The 23,689-nt window shown below is 39.5% G+C and overlaps 1 protein-coding gene across 3 annotated transcripts in view; it reads right to left on the reverse strand.

Moving 5' to 3' along the window:
* Nucleotides 1-11,317: 11,317 nt before the first annotated feature.
* The window catches only part of SENP6 (SUMO specific peptidase 6), an 86,083-nt gene continuing 73,711 nt past the window's right edge, over nt 11,318-23,689 (reverse strand). For all 3 annotated transcript variants that reach the window (XM_054194105.1, XM_054194104.1, XM_054194102.1), the window contains 5 exons: nt 21,569-21,672; nt 19,356-19,444; nt 17,013-17,081; nt 16,743-16,893; nt 11,318-13,908 (listed from right to left, as the gene is read on the reverse strand). In XM_054194105.1, coding sequence (XP_054050080.1) covers nt 13,699-13,908; nt 16,743-16,893; nt 17,013-17,081; nt 19,356-19,444; nt 21,569-21,672 — 623 coding nt within the window. In that variant the 3' untranslated portion in view covers nt 11,318-13,698. The remainder of the gene's footprint in view (nt 13,909-16,742; nt 16,894-17,012; nt 17,082-19,355; nt 19,445-21,568; nt 21,673-23,689) is intronic.

The following is a 23,689-nucleotide window of genomic DNA, read 5'->3' on the forward strand; positions in this document are numbered from 1 at the left end:
ATTGTAGAACTTCTAGAGAATGGGAGTTTACTTTTGGCATTACCTTTCAGGGCAGTACTTTATATGTTCAGCCTTACTTTTATTTGTAAGAGGCAGATAAGGAAAATGATTATCTGGGGAAAAAAAACCCGACTGGATAATTAAATAAAAAATGTAAATTTGCTGACTGAATAAAACCCCTTCTGTTAGCAAAAGAGGATACGATGTCAGGAAATGATCAAGAAAACACTTTCAGTGTAAACAAGCCGGTTGGTCCCACGGTGCCGTAGCAGCCAAGCAGTGCTGAGCACTATCTCACCATCTGACGTGCCACTCCCTCATCAGGAGGAGCGTATCGCTGCTCTCTCCCCCCTTTTCTTCCTGGGAAATATAAAAATGACCCGAGACGCAGTTCTGTAAATCTTCTGGGAAAACACAGGAAAACTCACATACAAATAAAATCCGAGTGCAAGAACTTCAACCTAAGCAAAGGAGGGGAAAAAAAGATGGAAAGAGAAGACAAGGGAAAACGTGTTTTACTGTACCTCTTGCCCGTGTATAAGGAGGCAGGCAAGAAGCATTTCCAGTTTCATTCCTAGGGAAGTTGGGCCAACCTCTCTAATTTCAGCCTAACCGAGACTTTTCAGAGCACCAGGAACAGCGTGGCTAGGTTGGAGACGCCAACCAAGTTTTGCTTAATAGCTGTATAAGGGACAGACGCAGTTTGAGGCTGGGAAGGATAGCAGAGTGCTTTAAGCATCACCCAGTTCTTCCCACACCTCAACGTGTCAGGCGAGGGAAGCGGCAGCAGGGGAGCACCCATTCACCGTCGCAACACGCAGATGAATTTTGTGGGCATAGCTTTCACTCGGGGCAGGTTCACACTGTATCCATCGGACCACAAGAGTCTGTTAGTGATGAACGAGGATATCATGAAGGAAAGATATATATTAGTATAATCTTAAAAGTGCAAATGGAATTTAATGGACAGCGCACCAGGAATCCCACGAGCGTGCCAAAGGCAGGAAGATTGCCGAGACAAGGCGGCGTGGCATTTTAACAGGACTGTCGATGCACACACGCGCCTCTGCTGTAGCCCTGCTGCAAAGATGGTATTCCAGATGTCTGCAGTGTCTTCGTTCACCCAGATATTAAAATGGAATATATTAAGTATGAATTCAGGTTGTTACATATTATAGCAAACACTTTCTGTCCTCAAAGTTGCCACGTATTTTTTAAAAAAAAAAAAAAAGTATGTTAATTGTATGAGGCATCATATTTTCTCAGAGCTGATGAATGGTAGTTTGGAAGGATAAGCAGGTAAAGGACCCCAGGTGACTTCTCAGAAAACCCTGGGGGGATATTACATATGTTTTAATTTCAAAGAATATCATACAATGTCCTGGCTATTTACATTTCTATGAAAATGAATTCTCATGTACAATTCAGTCGATCAAGTTTTAGACCATTCAATATAAATACAAAAAGGTAAAGGCTCTCACACTTGTACGGCTGGAAATGTTACTCCCGAGATGTCTGTTCTCAAGTGGTTCGTATCATGAGTGTTAAAGTTTCTCTCCCCACACTTTACTATGAACAATTAAATCAAGAAATCAGGTTTGACATCCACTACAAGATGAAGAGAAACATCTCTTCATGCGGAAAGCTTGTGTTTAAATCACGTCGATATTAGCTGGGTTTCCCTGTGGATTACACGCAGCTACAACTGTTTCACACATGGCATGTAATGGGTATAGTTCTGCCTGTAAAAATGTCCATGGGCGCTGACTTAAGTCACAGCCAATGACTTAATGAGGCCAGAAGTTCATTTACTTTGCCTTGCTTTGTTGGCATACTCTAAATATATATGAATGTGATGTAATTACACTGTATCTGTGTAATGTGGTTGTGTTAAAATACCTCACAGCTTGTCAGCGTCAACTCTTGGAGTTTCATGACTGTTGAGTATTTCAGTTTAGTGCCTTGACGCTCCCTAAAATGATTTTATAGTTTTGGAATTAATTTCTGGTGAAAACCAAAAAAAAACAAAAAACAAAAAAATAAAACCACCAAACCCTGAATTCACTGGTTTTAAAACAGTTTTGGTTTCCCAACGTAGCAATTGTAACTGCCAGCGTAGTCCTGCCAGCACAGTTTCTCTCTTATTTGTCTGGATAAATAAGAGCTTGCTCATATGTTTGCAAAAGAACATTTCTAATTGGCTCAAGCTTTAGCAGCTTATGTTCAGAGACAGAGAAAGAACATGAAAATTTGCTGGAATTTTTAGCAGTAGTATTTTTACCAGCTCCAAGATGACGTTCCTTTCAGGATCAACCTTTGGTTTCTTTCCAAGGAGGCTTTGTCTTGGTTTGAGGATAAGTGCCGTTCATTTCCTTATCATGTAAATTATTTACTGGAAATCGGTGTGTAAGTCTTATTTTATCTGCTACCTTTCACTTAGTATTATGTGCACATACATAATTCTCTGATTTTGACAGCTGTTAAGTGATCCTTTTTTTTTCCCCTCTTTCTTCCTAGTAGATTTTACATGAACCCCTATTTTGACTACACCTAATTTTTTAAATATTCTGACTTTTCCGCAGGCCTTCTGTATTCCAGCTGCTTCATTACAGTTACAAAAAATTTAGACGTTATGTTTTAAGACAAGAGTTCCTTTTTAAAGTCCTCCTGTTCCATTTCAATTGGTAAGTAGTTTCTTCTTTTGTGTTATCAGGCTACCTGTTAGTTTGGTGGTTTTGCATTGCCAGCCCTAGCAACACGTGACCAATTTCTGAAGCTCTGTTTTTTGACTGGGACTAAGTCCCGTGGACTGGCTCCATTTTTCTATTTCCTCTCCTTAAAGGATAATTCAATTAAGCGAATAGATTATTCTGAGTTGTGGGTAACTCCAGAGAAATAGGCTTGCAGAAATAATAGCATGAAAGGAGGAATCCCCAACTTGTAATCCTTCTGAAGTCCATTGCTTTTTGTTTTACTTTTGTGAGCAGATTCATTCTATAAACACAAATGGTGAGGACAGGAAAATGAGATTACAGTACTCCAGAGTAGCTGGAAGATACTCCGGGAGTCATCCCAGTCTTTGAGGACAGATGGATTCCATTCCTGGTGCAACACGCCCTGTGTCTCTGGGGAGAGGATTTGCTTTTGTTTTTGTTGGAGCTTCTCTCTGGCAAAGATATCAGGGCCCCACTCTCATGCATATTAAAAGCAGAATGGGCCCCACTGGTTTAGCTATTTCTTCTGGAGGACAGGGAGGAGCTGTAGTATAGAAATGGGAAGCCAGTAAAAGCTGCACAGATAACACACAATAGTAATTACCATAGTTGTGTTTTTTTTAATTTTTGCTTACCTCCTGCCCCCCTCATGATCACCTAGATGGATTTCCTTTTTAGTGATGAACAGCAATTGTTGATAAAATAACTGCAGGCTCACCTGAAAAACAAATGTAGCCTGTGGTAAATATGTAACCTACAGGTGTCAGGCATAGGGCTGTACTTTCATGGAGCCAAAGCTGTTCACCTGTAATTAAGTGAACTTCAGCATGGATTAGGTAGATCACGGTACTGGTAGCTTCTCACGCTCCTTAGAGAATTCTGTGAGTGAATTAGCTAATTTTTAAATCTTTCTGTGAAGGCTGCTGCTCATCTAGCACACTCCCAAACAATTACATCATGTTAAACATACTGTGAGGACTTTTATTCCGTTTCAGACGTTTCATTTTAGGCAGTTTAAGCTTTTGCATTTGAGACAGTTTTGAGAAAGAAAATCTGAAGAGGAATGAATGATCCACTTGAAATTCTAACATACCTTTGGGTAGGGACCAGGTCTAGCAGTAATCTAATTCACAGAATAAGGGGGGCATCCAGCTGTGATTCTCCTACACTTCACAGTGATGAAAGAAGCAAGAAAAAAATATCCAGTCTCAATTAAAAGATAGGGCGAGGAACATGCTGCTAGGTTGAAAAGGAAGATCACTAATGCTGCTGAGACAAGAATGAAATTCTGTGAAGCTCTTGCAGGCGCCTCTCTCCTGTCTAGCCCTCCCATGTCACTGCGGGGTTATTGTACAGAACAGAGACAGTTTAATTTACATTGCTGGTTGAATAAATCCACTCTCAAAGATGTAGATTCTGTCGTTGATATCCATCTGGGCAAACCACTCAAGGAATTTGCCTGGGGACCATTGCTGCATGAAGGAAGAAGTAATACTTTGCCAGAAAAGTAGGCTGCCAAAGCGGCACGTTGTTTCGGTATCTCTCTCTATTCCTTTGCAGTGCAGTTACATGAGCACTCAAATGCTATCAAAAGCTCCCCATACCCTTCCCAGACGTGTACTAGCTACGTCACCTTAAACCTCACCCTGAGCGCTTTCCTGCTGGTGAGCAGCCCTTCAGTTGGGTTTTACACCCACACTGAAATTCCACCACCACCACTTCAACCGCTTGTGGTAGGACTTTTAGTACGAGATAAGGCAGTCCTCATTGAGAAGTTAAATACCCACTGCGGCATGATGTTCCCTCTCCTGGCATGTTTATTTGGCCCAGGGAGTGCCAAATTGTCCAGTTCTTACTCAGTTACTAAATCTGCTAATAATCTGAATCACTTCGCTGTTCACAGGCAGTTCTAGTAATGGGAACCAGGTGGGAAAGCCTAAGGATAGTCTGTTAGTTTAGTTAATTCCTTGTAAAGCCACATATCTGAAACAGATGCAGAATGACATCATCTCAAGCGTGGACATTCAATGCAAATACTAGTCAGTGGGCGAGTCGGGGGGAGGTTGGCCGCTATAGCAGCTCTTCTTAGTACGGTCAGCTTCTCAGACAAATGAGGATGAGCTTTGTGGTTAGAAATAAGTTTGAAATCAAAAGAATTTTCCCCACTTCCCCAGACTCGGGGGATTTCTGACTATACAAGCAGCCTGATGATCACAGTAATTTAGTGCCACATTGGCTGAAAAATGCGAGGGCTATATGAACAGAGTTTGGTACAGAAGGTGACTACATAGGACACAAACTGAAGCTTGTTATATGAGCAAAAAGCAGAAATAATTAATAAATCACAAAAGTTAATATATTTGACAGGTTCTACTTTAAAGCACATCTAGCTTGTATGTTTTCCCAGAATAGCTGCAGCTAAGTCATATTTCTGTTCTAAAGGTAACGTCAACAATTCCTGGTGCCAGCAGTTATGACACTTTCTAATAATTTTATACTTTTTACAAGACGCTAAAGTTGCCTATTTAATTAATTTTTCAAGTTGTTAATTGAAAGGCCTCTCTGCTGAACAGAAAGGATACACAGATTATTCTAGAAAAATAGCAGGTATCAAAAATTGCTGCATTTTGCTTTCAGTTGCTTATAATACCATGACTAACCTTCAGTTGCTCAGTTTGAAATTTTCCAAATTAGGTACTTGCTGCAAGGGGGACGCTAGCTAAAATGGTTCTGCTCACAATCACGTTAAAGAAAAGTAATGGTGATTAAGCGTAGCAAGAAAGTTTCCTACAGACTCCTACCATAGATTCAGATTTGGCAAGCGGTTTGTCTGTATGCCAGAGATGTGCCTTTTGACGTTAGTCTTGCAATGCAATGAAATTTAGCCAAGGTATGAAGTTCTGATGAGGGTTACCCGTGGGCTGGCCTTGACCCCTGTAGCTTCGTTCTCAGAACAGCGGACCTGTAGCTGCAGCGCTCCTGCTCCAGCGCTGCCCAGGTCCCTGCCAGGTGTGTCACACGAAGTACAGGAACTGAGAGCAAGCTCAACAGAATCACAGAGTGGCTGAGGTTGGAAGGGACCTCTGGAGGTCATCTGGCCCAAGCCCCTGCTCAAGCAGGGACATCCAGGGCCAGTTGCCCAGGACCATGTCCAGATGGCTTTTGAGTATCTCCAAGGATGGAGACTCTACAGCCTCTCTGGACAACCCGTGCCAGCGCTCAATCAGCCTCCCAGTAAAAAAAAGCATTTCCTGATGTTCAGAGGGAACCTCCTGTGTTTCAGGTTTGTGCCCATTGCCTCTGGTCCTGTGACTGGTCACCACTGAAAAGAGCCTGGCTCTGTCTTATTTGCATCCCCCTTTTAGGTATTTATAGACATTGGTGAGATCCCACCTGAGCCTTTTCTTCCCCAGGCTGAACAGTCCCAGCTGTCTCAGCCTTTCCTCATGGGAGAGATGCTCCAGTCCCTCAATCATCTTTGTGGCCATTCACTGGACCCAGCATTCACCCCTGGGGTGCACCGCTAGTCGCTGGCCTCCAGCTAGACATTGTAGCACTGATCACCACCCTCCAGGCCCAGTTGCTCAGCCGTTATTCAATCCACCTCACTGTCTGCTCATCCAGCCCGTACTTTGTCATACATCAGCTTCTCTGCTGATGAAGCTCCTTTGGCAACACAGGATCATGGAGGAAAAAGAGCTGTGGCCATTTTTCTAGAGTGTAGATTGAAGAATTGAGCTTAAAGACATAATAAAAGATTAACCGACATAGAGCCAAGAGACTGTAAGAAGAACCAGTGCAGAAAGGGTGTCACCTGGGGTTTGGAAAGAAGGAAACAGCAAGGGGAAGCAGCTGGGGAAGGATCCGTAACCACGACAACAAGTTCTCCCTAGAACAAAACTAAGATTGAAGTGCATCACTGTTCTGCTGTCAGCAAACAACCTGAAAAGTCACTGGGGTTTGTGCACCATGTTTTCATCTAGGTGAGCAAGAAAATGACAGCGTACTACAACTGCTTACAGAGTAGCAAAAACCACAGTTGTGGAATTAGTTCTATGATTGACCGCCATATACTGACAATGGAAGTCAGGAGAACCCAAATATGCCAAATACACAGTAAGCAAGACAGTTACAAACACAAGCACTAACAAGATAGGAAGCATCCAAAAATTATTGAATTGTCCAAGGAACCTTAATTTAGTCCACTTGCATGTACAAAATTCTATGTGATCGCATGTAATGTTGTCTCCAGATACCGCTTCTCTCAATGGATGCTAAGCCTAGCGTTTAAGGAACTTCAAATTTCACAGTAAAGACAGCTATGAGCTGTATGATTCCTGTTATCCCATGAAAAGGTGTGACAATGAAAAAAATATTTCTCATTGTTAAACCAACTAAATACTGCATTTCGTGCCCATTGCTACAGGAAAATTATCCAATATTTGGCAAGTTACTTAAAGGTATTTTCCAGTGGTCATTAGCTGTGTTCTTATTTTCAGGTGCCCAACTTAGGGTCAGATTTGCAAGAGTACTTGCAAACCCAAAGAAGTCAAATGACAGCTCAGTCCAAGTGCTGCAGAAAGCACTTGTCTGGGTGTAAAGATCAGAGCAAAAATTGGACAACGGAATTAATCACTCACGTCAACGCCGGCTTCTGATAATCGCAGGCCAATACAATTTCGATCTGGGCAAACAGTCCTCCTAACCACAAAATTGGTTTCTCTCTCCAAGTAGTTGAGTAAACAGCGATCCCATTAAGCTTACTTTTCAACACCCGCAAGTGAGAGTAGCTGGAGTGTGAATTTCAGTTTAGTTAAGAGTAAACTTGGTTAAACTAAAATGCTTTTAACCTCTTTCCCTGAACTTCAGCACTCAATTTGCAAAACAGAGATAATGACATCGAGCAGCTCTGACCGTGGACAAGATAAAGCCAAGTTCACCCCAAGCAGCTCCTAACTGGCCTGAAAAATTCAGCGTCTAAATAAAAGCATTTGAATTAGACAATGTCTCTATGACACGGGGAACCTCCTTTGACTCAGAGAACTTAGATGCTTTACACAGACGGCTGAGACGCAGGGGTGCAAGTTCGATACTGAAACCAGGCTGACTGTACTGCATCCAAATTCATTAAAGACTGAGAATAATTGAGAGTAGCATGAAGAGCTCACAAAAAATGACTGTATGGTAAGGTGTACAGCAAAAAAGAACTAATAAATTAATTCAGGGAACACTGCTCTGCAAAACAAAGACCTGCCTTCCCGGGGGTGAGGGAAAAGCAGTATCACTTTTTATTTAAATATCATATCATAAGCCGTCCATGCAAACACGTTCAATACATTAATCCAGACATTTGTTAAAAATGTCTTCTTGACTCTGGAACCTAAACATTCATTTGTGGTGGAAGGAGTCAGTGCAAATTTTGTCTGAAGCCTAGAAATTTCAGTGGTCTTGCAGGATGGGAGGAAGCTGGGCAACTTCTCACGGCCTTTTATTGCCCTTTTGTGACAGGGACAGATATTATTACAATATTGTTTACAAAGCAGTTGAGCTTTCAGAACCAAAGAGCATTTAAGAAACATACTCCGTTTGTTTGCATTCCACCACAACTTATGTCCTATTTAGTTTCATTTTCTGTGAGACACGCGCCATGCTTGGGGTTGGCCCGATTTTCTTGTATTACAGAACCGCGCACTCTCCACCATGTTACTGATGTATAGCATGAAATACATTTCCAGGCCTGAAGCTACAGAATATGAAGTTATCTAGAGCTAAAATAATTACTCTGTTTTCAGCCTGCTGCCTAGTGAACTCGGATCCTAGAGCTTTAAATTCCCAACCAATTATTTCCTCAAGAGTTCCTACAATTGATGTCATGGGCTTGGTCCAATATATACACTCATGTCCCTATCCAGGCTACCACTGCACTCCCTCTTACATACCTGTAAAGATAAGGGAAATGCGTTAGTTTCCCAAAATATGAGTCAGGAGGGACAAACCTGGTGTAAGCAGGCACTGTCACAGAGCTTGATTTAAAAACTGCTACGTTTGGAGGACAGCGGGAGTAGAGGTTTTGTGTAGCAGTTTGCAAACTACGGCTGGGAGTTGGCATCAGTATATTTAGTTGTATTTAGTATATACATTTTTAGTTGACAGCAGTAGAGGTGCAAAAGTAAACTAAGTTCCTGAACTTAGAAATAGGGTTAAACAGATACAATTTTGTGTAAACAATTGATTAATTTCACTAAGTTAAACCACTGAGGAAATGTAACGTATTTTAATTTCTGGGTTAAAGACCAGAGTCTAAACATACTCTGAAGGCAAGAAGCTCAGGCTGGGCAGAGCAGGGTGCTTTTCCCTTCCCTGTCCCCCCCCTTCACAGCTTCCAGGGGAAAATATACTCAGGTGAAACAAACTAGTCTGGCTCCCATTAACCTTAAAGGTATTCAGTCAGCTTACAGTAAGAGAGAGTCTGGTCCTGCAGATGGGATTTGTAAATACCATCTGAATCTATGATACTGCGCAAATGGACACATAGACTACGTGGATCTGACTATCCCATTAAAATAAACCGTCTACTTAAAAAAGTACATCCAGCTTTTTTGTTGCTGTTGTTTTTCTCATATAGAAGAATCTTTTCCTTCCTCTCCTGAATTACTTACCATTATATACTGATGATTGCTTTTGGTAAAGTCACACCCCAAAGAACTCCAGAGAGAATCTGATCACAAAACCCAACAAAATAAGGACATATGAAGAAGAAAGAGGGGGGAAAAAAAAAAAAAAAAGGCAGACGAGGTAAGTATCTTGTTTCCTAGAATATGGGTGCTTTTTAATCCATACAACCTTCCGTTCATATATATATTCATATATGAACGTAGCTCACGTATCTTTTTAAGCATCGTGCATCACAAATAGCACTGTTTACTCTCCCCTAAGAACATCAACTATGAGCCTCGCAGGAGAAGAGGAAAAAAAAAAAAAAAGAAGAAAAAAAAAAGATCTATCAAAGAAACAGCCGGCTGTTTGAATCTAGGTTGCGGCTACCGATTACTCGCAGAACTGAATGCAGGATCCCTCAGGTATGGTGTACATTACCAAGCTTCCTTTTGTAAGCACAGGTTTGCGTGAGTCCACAGGCAAATCCGCTAAAAGCAAGGAAAAGCCAGCCTGTCAGAAAACTACAACGCACCACAACACAGAGAACAGTCGCTTTCCAGATTACACCTTCCCTTAACCAGACTGGAGCCTACAAAACAGACATCTTTCATCACATCTTTGAGCAGGCATGGTTGAGTTAAGCGGAAAGGATTTGGTTTAAAAATATGGTGGTGAAAGATAAGCAAATGGCTGTTACCTCACTCTTACTGTTTCAAAGTTGTAGTTTGTAACATCAGCTCCCCTTTGATTTCCAGAAGTAGATGGGAAGAGTCAAAAGACTTGGGGAGATGCGAGTGCCTTTGTGAACCTAAGTCACTGCACAAAGGTTCTTTAGGGGTATGTAAAATTTAACAAAGACTTACAAAAAGCGTCTTACCAAAATAAAATAAAATCTTTTATCCAGACTCCACCACCTCTCACCATTGTGGCCCCATGGATCAGGACTCCAAAGAACAAGCAGTTTATAGCTACCTTCTTCTGTTCAATGCTAAAACACAAGTATCATGTTATCAACGAAGGGCAACGTAAAGCTTTAACCACTGACTGTAAATATGGAAAAAAAATTACAGTGGATTGGTGAACTAAGGAAACTGCTGCATTTTGTTCATCACTCCAATTTCCAGAGGAGCTACCACTAATGGGAATTAAAAATCATACGTGCAAAAGCTTCCTGTTCTGCTTTACTCATTTGCTCTGCAATACATAAACAAACAAAAAAAATTAAATCAACGGCATGGTTTTATCATCATGGCGTGAAGTTTGCTTGATTTTTCAACTCTTTCTTTACCGAATGTTTTGGAAGTTAGATTCTCCTGAGACGAGAATACAGTACAACCTCAAAGATCAACACCACAGTTCTTCTGTTTGAAGTCTTTGGTCTTTAAAGAGTGTACTCAGTTTCTTAGAGCAAGAAAAATAGGACTGTCACAAGGGACGACTTAGGTGTCTCTTCTGCTTTTGCCGCTAGCCTGCAAATGGGCACCAGAAGTGCATGCATTTTTTATGCCAAGTAATCTAAAACTTTTATAAGAATTCTTAGCTGTTATTCTATCCGATGTGAAAAACAATACAAACAGATACATTTAATTAGGTAGCCATCTGATACCTTACGCTGCAGAACGCAGTCATGCTACTCTTAAAGCATTCGTAATCTTAAATCTTATAAAGGCATATACCAGTTATGCTTTCCTCAGAGTGTATGTGTGGCCATATAATTATTAAATAAACATATCTAGTCCCCACCACACTAACTTTCACTGAATAAATCTGATTCAGTACAGTCACTGGTAAATTCTTTGTTAGATTGCAAAACACCGTGGCATAGCTGACCATCACGTTAATGCCTAACAAGCACATGCAGCAGTGAGCTTTGTAAACCAAGTCAGTAAGGTTTTAAATAACTCATTCTTAATTCTGTGGGGTTTTTTTCTATTAACATCACATTTTATTAAAAAAATAAGTTTCCTATATTTAACATGTATATTAGCTTGCTGTATATGACTGAAGATCTCAAGACCTTTAACATTAAATGATAATAAATCAAACACTTTCTTCACAGCTTTGAAAAGGGGAGGGAGGAAGAAGGGGAGGACAGGAAAGAGGAGGGAGAAGGAGGAAGCACCAGGCCATTCCTAGCAAGAGAACCAAATAGTTCTACAGCATCAAATTATGAACCTGCATCACAAATGTTAGAAAAAGGAAAACTAACTATTATATTGATCAAATTTGGATATATTCCATATAATTAGAACATACCATTGGGAAAGACAAAACCGGGAAGAAATACATTCTATTTGCAATTGTCTCTTCTCTGTATTTCCAAGAAATTCTTTTCCTTCCCTCTCTACAAGCCATCACTGATTTACCTGCATTTGTATATTTTACTATTCCTGTATGTCAGTTGCACTGAAGCCAGATACACAAGACCTTGCAAGGAAACAGCCTGAAACTATTTTATCACAGATTTTCCCCAACAATGGCAAGAATACTGGATAAATTCGATGGAGGAAACAACTCGGAGGTGTGCACATTACATATTTAACTTGTAGTCCAGAAGATTTCCCCCCACGTACTTTCAACACAAAACCTATGCAGGAGTCATCTCTAATATGATGTATATACGTGGTGCTCACGTATTCTCCGTGGGGCCCACTTCTTCTACGCGAGAAGAGGGAATGACCAAGTCCCCTAAATCCCACGGGTTATCTGTGCAAAAGATTAGCAGCCCACGGTTGTATTGCTCTATGTGCACTCGCTCTGCCTTGGTGAGCGAAACCCCTTTTACACAGAGGGTTTCACAGAGACAGTCGTCTCTGCAGAAACGCCCCGGCAGTAACGTCATTAGCAGCCGTGTTTTCAAGGTTTAGTGAGAATGAAAACTCATGGAGAACCTGAAGTACTGGGTTAGACTTGATCTTGCGTATAAAAATTGATCTTGGGGGACGGAGAGTTCAGCTAATGAATTCTCTGCTGCTTCTCTTTGGGAGAAGGGAATGACAAATGACATTCCCAGCAGAAAAATCATGAGAGAAAATACTATCTGCAAGGAGGGATAGAAGGTCCCTCTCTCCCCTGACAGATTCCTTCCTGGGAAGAGTTTCTGGTTCCCTTCAAAGACATCTATGTCAGTAGAAGACTGGAGATATATATATCCTTGCACGAACCATCTCTTACTTTCCTCATGTGAATACCACAGCCTTTCTGTAACAAGGATAAAAGGCTACGTTTGCAGTTTAAGCAACGATGGCATTTTAGATTGTTGTAAAATCAAAATACACTGGAAATATCCAAACAAATCCCAATATTAGTCTGATGCTACCTAAAGCCAAGAACAAACAAGCAAGCAATGAACACTGGTATTTTGGTTTTTTTGCGTGGATATTACAAAAAATAGTAATCATACACTTTTTTTCTTTTTAAATGTTCATTACTTAGATAAAGCACATATGAATGTAACATTCAGAGTTGTAACATAGAAAATGTAATGTGGGCAATCTGCTATTCCAAGTACACTTACCAAAATACAATTTTATAATGAAGAAAGTCTCAAAATACACCTGTACAACAATTGGGATCCACAAAATATGATTTAATAGTATCACTCAAGATCACTTCATTGAAACCACTTTTATAATACTGTTTGAATAGTAATCTCTGGTCAAAGAGCATTCTCCCCCGTTTCCTAGCCCGTCCCACTAAAGCAAGTGTGGAATTTTAATTGCAATGCGTATCTTTTAAAACCCCAAATCTGAAGCAGTCCTATTAACTATTACACTGCCTACACTTAGATACTGGGAGGATGGGAATCACCCTCTCTGAGGCCATGGTACATCGAGACACCCATATTATTGCTTGTAGCGCAAGCAGAATAATCTTGTAAAGGGCAACTAAATAGGGTCAAAATAGGAATTAGTTATCTCACTACCAAATCGTTCCCTATGTGTTACTTAAGCCTGTAACATTACAACTTTACTGAAAAAGAAAAAGTTAACCATTTTATCCTATAAATATTTTCTTTATTTGCTTTATGTTTAGAAGTTGCTATTTAAGTTCTATTAACAGAAATACATAACAAAAGCTCCCTAACAAGTGGAAAAAAAGTAATTACAAATGCTGAAAAAGTTGGCCTCATTAACATATGTACAGACTTGCTTACTTAATACACATCTTTGTGGGAATTAAATCATTTTATGACACACATTTATACAGGCATTAAACATTCCCAAGTAACTTTGAGCAGAGAATACGCCAAATCTTTAGTCTGGGCAGACAAAAAAATGTATATTTCAGTTTTGATTGTGGAGCTAACATGCAACAGATACAACATTCAGTCTGAGCTGCTGTTGATAAGTTGTTCTGTTTTTTCCTGCAAAGATCTTTCCATTGAACTCAGGTCCTTTTGTCCCTTCTTTTCCTTGTTCTGCTGTTCCTGCAGCTTCAGGATTATTTTTCGTATTTCTTCTCTTTTGGTTTTCATTCTTGGGCGTGGAAACCAGTCTGTTAAGTTCATTGGTAGCTCAAAACTCAGAATGGGATTCTGAAAAGAAAGGTCATTTCGATATTAAAGTCAGGAGTTATAACCTAAAAGGCTGGAGAGAACTGTAGTGGGGAAAAGTACATGCTTCTTCACCTCATTCCATCAGCATGGAACAAAGTTTCTGCAATTTGTGTGTTTGTACATGTACGATTCAGGTAGAATCAATCAAGCTTCAGTATGTTACAGAGTACCATTCATCCAGATCACAGTTCTGTGAAGAAGGGCCCTAATAATGTACTCAGTTTGCTACATCTTTTATACAAAGCGTTTGACTGCATAAATGTGTAAAATTGCTCTAATTTTTTTTTTAAAAGAGAAAATTATTGTAGTGATATAGCACATTTTTTAAGGATGACTAGCATCAAAATCTAGAGCTGATTAGGAATCCGCTGCTAAAGACTTCTGTTCTTATAAATACTTTTAGGACCACAACCACCTAAGAAAGTCAGTTTTACATTGCACCCTAAAAAAACAGGGCCTGTGAAAAAACCCTGGCTACCACCAGCGCTTTGTGTGCTTACATTCTGCTTTCTTGGTAGAGGTCATTCATCCAATGAATTAAGAGAATGATTCTTATGAGATGACAACTACGCCACTTCTGTCACACTGGTATAACAATTTCACCCTAAACAAACAACAGGTTTTGGAATAGTGTTTTCTCTCCAAAGAAATGCCTCCCTTTGTGTATTCTCGTTTACATCATTAACAGGGTTATTTAAGAGTGAACTACATTCATCCACTGAGCTAACACTAATAGGGCTACTTGGGAAAAAAACAGTCACATTCTGCACAGGAACATGTCAGTGCTTAATGCTGCACTAGCTACATGACTCCACATCCAAACAGAGCATCAGGTAGATAACACCGCAATAAAAAAAACCCCAAAACTGTGTTGAACTGACTTTGCCAATGAAGCTACTTAACACCAGCAATAAGCGGACTTCAGAAGGATGACACTAAAGATGCAGGAAACCATGAGCAAAGACTGAATAGGTTTTCCATCGTTTCAATTATAAAATAGGCCAGACAAAGGTGTGGGTTTTTTTCAAAAAAACTAATTAGCGTGCTTACCAACAACAGAGAGACATTTCAAATTAACCTGAACACATCCTTAAGTAGGGCTTTTTGGTTTTGTTGTTCAGTTTGGGGAAGAAAAGCAGGGCCATGGGTCGGCAGCCAGTTACGCAGGTATTCTGCTGCCTCGGAGCTTCCTTCTTGCTTTGCGAGAAGACACGACCAATTTCGGCACCGAAGCCGTGCTCCCAGGGCGGCGGAGGCCGCCCGGATCCCGCCCGCCCCCTGCCCCCGGCGCGGCCCCACGGCGGCCCCTGGCGGCGCGGCGGAGCCCGAGCCCGCAGGGCCGGGGCGCCTTTGGCCGCTCAGAGCTGTTCCCCCCCCGGGGGCGAAGCTGGGCCGGCGCGGCGTTGAGGGAGGGCTGAGAAACTACGAGAGCTGACAGGTATGATCCTTATTACGCCACCTACCCTGTCAAATGAGTCTTGGGTTTAGAAAACACACATCATGATTTTAACCCTTATTATTAAAAAGCAGGGATTTGAAATAAATCCACAAAGAAGAAAAAGATGTGCCTGAGTAGTCCCACAAACATCCAATGAACCAGCCCTCCCCCCACACTCCCCATTTAGTTCGTACAGCTGCTGAAACATATGAGACTGTGCAATTTTTCAAATACATTAGCAGCCAAAACTATTACTTCGATAACTGCAAGCCAGTCGAGTGCCATGCAAGTAGTACACCTGTTTGCCTTCCCCGCTAGTGTTACTTGTGAGAATACCCTGTGATTCGCTATCTGACACATCGACCTGCCATCCCTGCTCCCTGGCAGACAAAGCTGCCGCATACTGCAAGTCCAGGCAGGACAAGGGATTTCCGACTAACATAATTCAGCAACTACAGCAACTAATTTGCAAAAAGGAAGGGGCTAAGATTATTAAAATTTGGTTGCTCCTCATATCCCTTGTGTAGAAACCAAGAAGCACGACGACGGTTCTAAGCTCTCAAGGACTCACTGGTAAAGCAAAAGCTTTTGGCTTTGATTTGCATGAATGCACTCTGCTAAAGCCCTGCTGCTCTCCTAGAAAGTATGAACGAGGAGAATAAACCAACAGTTTTCTCAGGAAAGGTTCGTTACGGGAGAGTTCAGGAACAGCGCTCAAGTACCATGGACCATAAACAGAGTTGGTGGCCCATGCAGGCAACATCTCACTTTGACCATCATTTCGCCTCCCAACCCAGACCTGAAGGTGCTAATACACCTTCGCTAGTTTGTAAAAGTAGCTGTAACTTGAAGACAAGACAGTTAAACTAAGGAAGATTTTAACTTATTTCAATGGAATCAAGATTTGGCATTTAGCTGTAAATGATTCCACTTACATGTTTTAATGCAAGTTAAAAAAAACTAGCTGTATCATATTAATGAATTTCTTCAGAGTCACATTTCTTAGGGAAAAAAGAACAAGCTTTTTGTACCACATCTTTAGTTTAGAATTTGAACTCGAATTTGAACTCCGTTTCTTACCGGATAATTTTAAAGGGAATACACAATGAGAACACAAAGGAAGACTATTTTGTTAACATTCTCTCAGAAAATCCATGGCTTCTGATTTCTGATACCTGTGTGCAACTAATAATGATAACTAGTTTATTTTCCAAAAAGAATTATTTTGTATGTTAATGTATAAATTAGTTTATAATGCACAATCTAATAAATAGGTGTAAGAGACACACTATAGAGCCTTTTATTATTGTTACAGGTCATATTTGATTGCTGTAGGAGACCCAAAAAAAATGGTTACATGAACAGGTATACATACCTCAAAAAAGCTCTCCACATACTGCAGTATGTACACTCCACAATCACTGAAGTTGTTCTGTTGTGGCACTTTTGGGTTGGAACCTTTCATGACGTCTTTGGAAAAGCTTCTTTTGTTGCCTTTCCTGACTTCCCATTCCACCTCTAAATATCTATGATAAAAGACCACGTAAATTCAAACTTTCATTTTCTTGCATAATTTTGAGAAGGGGGGGGGGGGGGGGAAGATAAAAGAAAATCAACAACTCAAACCCCCAGATATGAAACTTACTCCCTTAGTGTTTTCACAACATTTGACCGGGAAGGGCCCCTCAGTGAGTCCATAAGCAAAATGCAGGGCCTAAGAGAGAATACAATTTTTTAGTACACAATATTTTCCAGCAGTTTGGAAAACACATTGTTACACAGCTGGCTCGCCATGAAATAATTTGTGGGGTGATCTTGAACTGAACTAGATCAACACTATGAAGTTTTGCCAGTGCTGCTGTAATCCCCTAAACTGGGAGAGCTGAATGGAAAGTTATCTTTAGATTTAACCATACACTAAGTACAGAGAACTTCGGAATACACTTAGAAAAATATAGTACTGTCAGACTGAAAGCATGTGTTATAGTCAAAATCCAGGTGCCTGAAACTGCCTCAGGTGTCTCATGCTCTTTTAGATGCACAGGTATCTGGGACACTGGCAAGAGACTAGAAAGTAAGGCACAGAACCCATATACATCCTTCTGGAGGGCAGATGGGACAGTCCACAGCCCCTAAGACGACATGTTCAAGAAGTGATCCCAACCAATGAATCTGAAATCTGACAGTTACCCACAAAACACACACGTATTCTATTTGATAGACTCTAGAAAATAATGTATCCATAAACAATTTCTAGAGAACCAAGTCTGCTTGAAGTCATGCACATGACAGATGTTTACATCCCATCACTTGACGTAGAGGATACTACCTTTGCAGTAGCTATTAACATAACATGCATATCAGACACCTTATACGCAACAGCTGGATTTATACAACAAAGCTAACTCATACCAGAGTTCAGAATCTCGGCACAAGATGCATTTTGAGGGATCAAATAGGATGCAGACTACTCTTCACAAAGCTCTGCTTTCTCTTTGCTAACAATACCATGCATGTATTCAGACAAGGCGTCCTTTACAGAAACTCCAAACTAGTAAATTCGGACAAAATATCTGCATGCATTTATATACAGGTTTATTTGCATTTATAAACTTTTTTACATGTATGCAATTTTTTAGGCATAAGCATATAGTCACTTGAATAATGTTTGCTTTTATTTGTACTGGTTTTAGTTTTTGATAAAAGAAAGTTACTATTTATATAGGTAATGTGCTTTAAAAATGCAGAGTCCAGTACTTTCGGGGTGGGGAAAAGAGGGAAAGAAGTGAAAACCTTTTCAAGGTAATACTCTTTTTCATATAGAGGTAATTTAAAAATATGCTAATAGTAAAGTATTTAAGTGCCCTTAATGACTTTTGATACTTAAGTGTACACAATCTTACGAAATTTCATTTTTGGATTGAAATAATGTCTGGTAGAAAGTATTATGTACAGATAATCCACCATCAGAATGGGATAAATTTAGCCAAGCTATAATCAGAAGCTCCTAAATATGCTAAAAGTCATAACACAGATGTAACCCTTCCTCAAAATGTATTAAGAGCAATTCATACACATTCCCTATCATGTATAAATCTATAATTTTATCCTGCACCGTAAGAATATATTGTGCATCTTTACCTTTCTAGTAACCATTATATTCACAAAGAAGGAAATATAAAAATGGATAAATAAATTGTGAAAAAATGCAAACAAAATTGTGAAGATAGCAATTCTAGTAACAATATTTCTAGATTTGGAATCATGCACTTCTGTCACACCAAAATGCAAGCAACTGCAGTCAATGATTATTAATAAATTATTTCTGGGTTTCAAACATCAAAAAATAAATTTTAAGAGTTTTAAAATCCAAAACAGGTAAAAAAAAAACCAAAACGAACTGAATTTAGTATTGTGGAATATTCTCATTAGAGAAAAAAGAATAATGCTAAGAACAGAGAGAGAAAAAAAGAATAATGCTAGGAACAGAAAGAGACAATAAAGAGAAACAGCTAGAGCACATTTAGATAAGAAATGGGAGCAGTTAAAATTACTCCCATTTTCCTGTACTAATTTGAGTGGGGACAAAGGTTTTCTTTAGTATTCATTTATTATTTTCATTTAAAGACCTTAGTTTTTTATATAGAGGAGGAGACATTGAAACATGCTTCTGCAGCTTCTTTTTGTAGGAATCGAAGTGCAAGATATCAAAGACCAGCCTTATTTGAAGAAACAATCTTCAATTGCCTGAAGCAGCACACAGGCTTAACAGAAACCCAAAAAGCTATTATTTAACTCATAGTGTTTATTCATTAAGCTGTCTGCTCACTGAAGATGGTGATACTGCAAAGTATAAAATTTTCTCTCAAACACTAATAACATGCTCATTAAAGTGTTTGAAGACTGATGTATGACCATTTCCCGTAATTACTGTCTTTTAAATTTCAGACTTTTATGGAATTTCCATTTTAATGGTTTTAATACTTACTGTTTGCAGATAGTAGGCTTCAGGTGCCATTGTCCCATTTCTGAATTACAGTTATCATCCACAAGGCCACCATCATCACTACTGTCTTCCTACAGAGGCAACATGTTTACAAGGTGTTTAAAAGCTAGTATTGTTTTTCAAACAGATGCAAAAGAAACTATTGCTATACTTACCATTTTTATTCGAGACCAATAACATAAATTTAATAAAGAAGTGGTAGCTTTAATCTGAGACCATTCAGCGTTTGTAAATTTTGCATTACTAACTTTTAGTCACATGGTTTCTCAAATCCATGCTGAAACAACACAGAGTGAACGGTGCTATTTATTTAATGACTGCTGAAACTAGAAAAAACCTGCAACTGACACTTTCAAAGCATTGCTGGCTTAAAAAAGGTGCATCTCCATTATTTGGTTATAATCCAAATTATCAATACTTTTTCCCTTGCTAATGATTACTAGAAACTTGCTTGGTGGCTTCATGTACATTATCTTCTAGATGAAATGAAACAAAATCTGCAATGAATTCAGCAGTAAAATTTGATCTTTGCTCCAGAATATACCAACTCAATTCTTAGGGCAAAGGAAATTAAATCACCATGATATTACATATCATGGGTTTTATAAAAACAGCCATTCCACAAACCTCGGAATATCCTTTCATTTCAATATTGATTGCTATGAATGCTGGTGGTTTTGTTCATAAAACTTCCCTAAGTTCTTGTATCTAAAAGTAACCCAATGATCCATGGTTTATTACTCTTCTACTGAGTTCACTATTACTACCACAGACCATTGCATTATAGGGAAACAGATGCTTTCCAAAAATGAGAACCCCTGTATCAGCATGATTTGTGAAATTTTTGGTGAGTATTACGTACACTTCACTAACACACAGGATCCTATGACTGAAATCCTCATGCTATGCCATGAAGATGTTATCATATGAAAAACTACTGCCTAGTTCCTAATACAGTTGTTTCTGTTGCAGCCTCAACTCCATTTTTGGCAGACGTGAAGGTGCACTTGGCCTACCATTTGTATACGTGCTTTGTGCATTCTAGAAGGCATCAGTGACAGCTTCAGCCTGAGTTAAGTTCTAAGCTACACTGCAACCAGGAAATTTGGCATCTTTTCCTCAAGGAACACAGCTGGCCATGTGCTTTCTTCCCTGCCTTCATGCCATCTCCTTCAGAATGGAAACACTCTACTGCTCATTCTCCATCTTCAGGGAACTCTAACTGCTACAAAATAGTCAGAAAGGCACTTCATCAAGTGGGAATCACAGAACGTTTGGGCAAGTGGCATGACAGGAGAGGTGGGTTGAGTCTGTATGAAAAGCATAGTTAGGTTTCAACATGAACTGCAGCTTTTATATGTGTGCACACATATACATACTATTTGGAAGCCATTACAAATAGCTGCAGACTTTGAAAAATAATTGTTTGTTCTGGACTCAAAGGTGAAAAATAGGTAATTCCTAGACTGTATATTTGATAGCCTCTGATTCTTTATTTCGGACAACTTGGAGTCATACACCTGGAACATGAACAGGAAGGCCAATTAGGAAGAGTAAATGTGTAACTCCTAGCGTCTCACACTGAATTTACACTGTAGAAGCAACAGCGCTATGTAATAATGCCTGCGTACCCAGTAGTGAGTTAGTAAAGGACATTTTAGTGATCAGTCTTTCCACAGCTCTAAAATCTAAATGTCTTCCAATCTGAACAAGAACACTACTTGATTATAAATCCACATTGTTTAAATTTGATTAGGAGAAGCACCAATGAAACAAAACAGCAGAGTAGCACCTACTTATAAACGTGTCTGCTTATGTCCAGGAAACGGAGCTGAAATAAAAGTAACTTGTTCTTGGGTCTGGTAGATAAATATGGGTGTGGGGGAGATGAAAGATAGAAATGTGTTGACTTTCAGAGTTTCCACTAAAATCATTGTGTAATGAGACTCACAAAATTAAATGCAGCATCAGTACAGCAGTACCATATTAAACACTTAAATGAATAAATGTATAATCCTCTCCTATGAGCTAATTTGCATATTTTTGTAGGTAACCAGTGTTTTGTATTTGACACTTGTAAAGATAACTAGCTTTAGACAATGCACATTTACAATGTGTATACAGCTTTTAAGCTGCCCATTCAAAATACAACACAACAGTTTGCATTTAACAAAGAAAACTGCTAAATTCTTTACCTGGTTATCTTGGTCTTCAGAAAAATCTATAAGCTCATCTTCATTTAGTTTACTGCCATCAGCTGAGTCTTCACTATAGTTTAGCCTGATTTTGTGCAATCCATCTGTATCAATCACAGACAGTAGTATATTTAAACATCAAATACTACGTCATCATTGAACACCAAACTCACTTTAAATACCTCAATTTCCTGAGGACTGCTTACAATAACCGTGATACAACTGACATATTTTATTCATGCATATGAACAGAAGTGAAAAGTTACTTCTAAGTAACAGCAGAAACTGTTCCTTATTCTGTGAAAGGCCTAAAAAAACCAAACATCTAGAGGCCTAGACTAAAATCCACTCTGAAATTACCCTGTAGTTCCATGAAGCCTATACACAGTATAAATTGGTATTGCTACCAAAAGGAGCGGTCCCACTTGGTCCCTAATATAACCATTTATTCCCATCCCTAGCTGGTTCTTTCCATGACACCAAATACATCCCCACACAGTGGACCAGACTGAGAAAGTCAGTCACAAGCTTATGATTTTTTAACTTGAATAGTTTCCTTTATCAGATTCACTGTGTAGTTATATGAAGACTTGTGCTGGTAAAAGGGAAAAGGCAGCTTGGGAACACACTACTAGGAGGGCAGAATGCAGGATCAGCTCTCCTGGGAGCAGCAGCTTAGTTTGTGAAGCTTCACTGTTTGCTACATAAAAAGAGTATCTCTAAATTCACTCCCTACCCCCTCTACATATGTAGTCCCTTGGGAAACAGCATCAGAAGAAATAAAGAATACCGAATGTACGAATGTTATAGTTATACCTGTGAAAGAAGCAGATACAGACAGATACAGGCTCCCTAGTCTTACTATACTACTATGCAAGACTTCGGAACAGATTTTGAGGGAAAAATAATAAACTATGTAGAAATAAGTGAAAAATTAATAACTCATGCCAGCAAAACCTCAAATCTTTGTAAGAAAGCTTATCCTATAAAAGGGCTATACTATATCCAAGCAATCCCAAAAATAAAAAAGCGTTGGTTATGATGTCACTGGAGGACGTATTACTTATTAAAGAAAACTAAGATTTCTATAAGAACAGTAAATAGGGCAATGAACTAGCTAATGGAAAAAACAGAGAAGACCTGGATTTGAGAATACTTCAACAGAGAATGTGAAGTAACACTTCAGAAAGAGGTCACTAGTGGAGTTCCACAGGGACAAACTTGGGAATTAGCCTCACTCAGTCTCTTTGAAAAGACCTTAGCACAAGAAGTAGGCCATATAGTAATGTGACTTATTGCTGAGAGATTCCTAACAAATAAAAATTGGTATCAAGAAGAATCACATCTCATACAAGAACTGAGCAATAAAAAGAGGATTAGTTCAGTAATAAAAACATACGTATTTTGGATTATTTCTTCAAAGCTACTTAGGTATCAACTCCTACTGATTTACAAGTCCAACACCGGGATTTAGTCTGAGATCAAGACATCGAAGTTTACGCTCCCACCTAGGATCTCGCAATGTTAAGTGGAGACCATAATCAGAGCAGAGAGCTACTCAACTGAACAGAGCTACTCTGTATCTGCTTTAGGATGAGAAGAGGTCTCTTTGTTTCATTAACTATACTATCAAAGAAGCACCTGCTGCCTTTTGAGAGACCCTAGGATATCCAGGACATACGTATGGATGTGGCAGAGTCAATAGTCAAGACCTACACCCTTCTGGAGCAAGAGCTGAAGGGTGTGCAGAAAAGCCAAGGCCTACATCCCCATCTCCCATCTGGAGAGACTCAGAGTGTTTTCGTCAGCAACAGAATGACCATCAGCCACAAAAAAAAAAAAAAAAAAAAAGTAATCCTAGTAAAAATATATGTCATGAAGTGTGTTCCATCTAATTACAGACAAGTAACAGTAGCAGCATCTGAGACACAAGACCATATCATACAGCAGCAATATCATAAACAATAACAATCACACATAAAATGAAAAATCAATTAAAACGCAAGCAGATCTCCACACACCCCCAGCCCCCTCCCCAAGACCTTCTAGAAATGACAATGTTATCACAAATGAATAAATTTAGATCAGAAAAGTAGGAGAGTGTTTATACCCACGAAGATA

Source organism: Rissa tridactyla, chromosome 3, assembly GCF_028500815.1.
Source record: "Rissa tridactyla isolate bRisTri1 chromosome 3, bRisTri1.patW.cur.20221130, whole genome shotgun sequence".
NCBI lineage: Eukaryota > Metazoa > Chordata > Aves > Charadriiformes > Laridae > Rissa > Rissa tridactyla.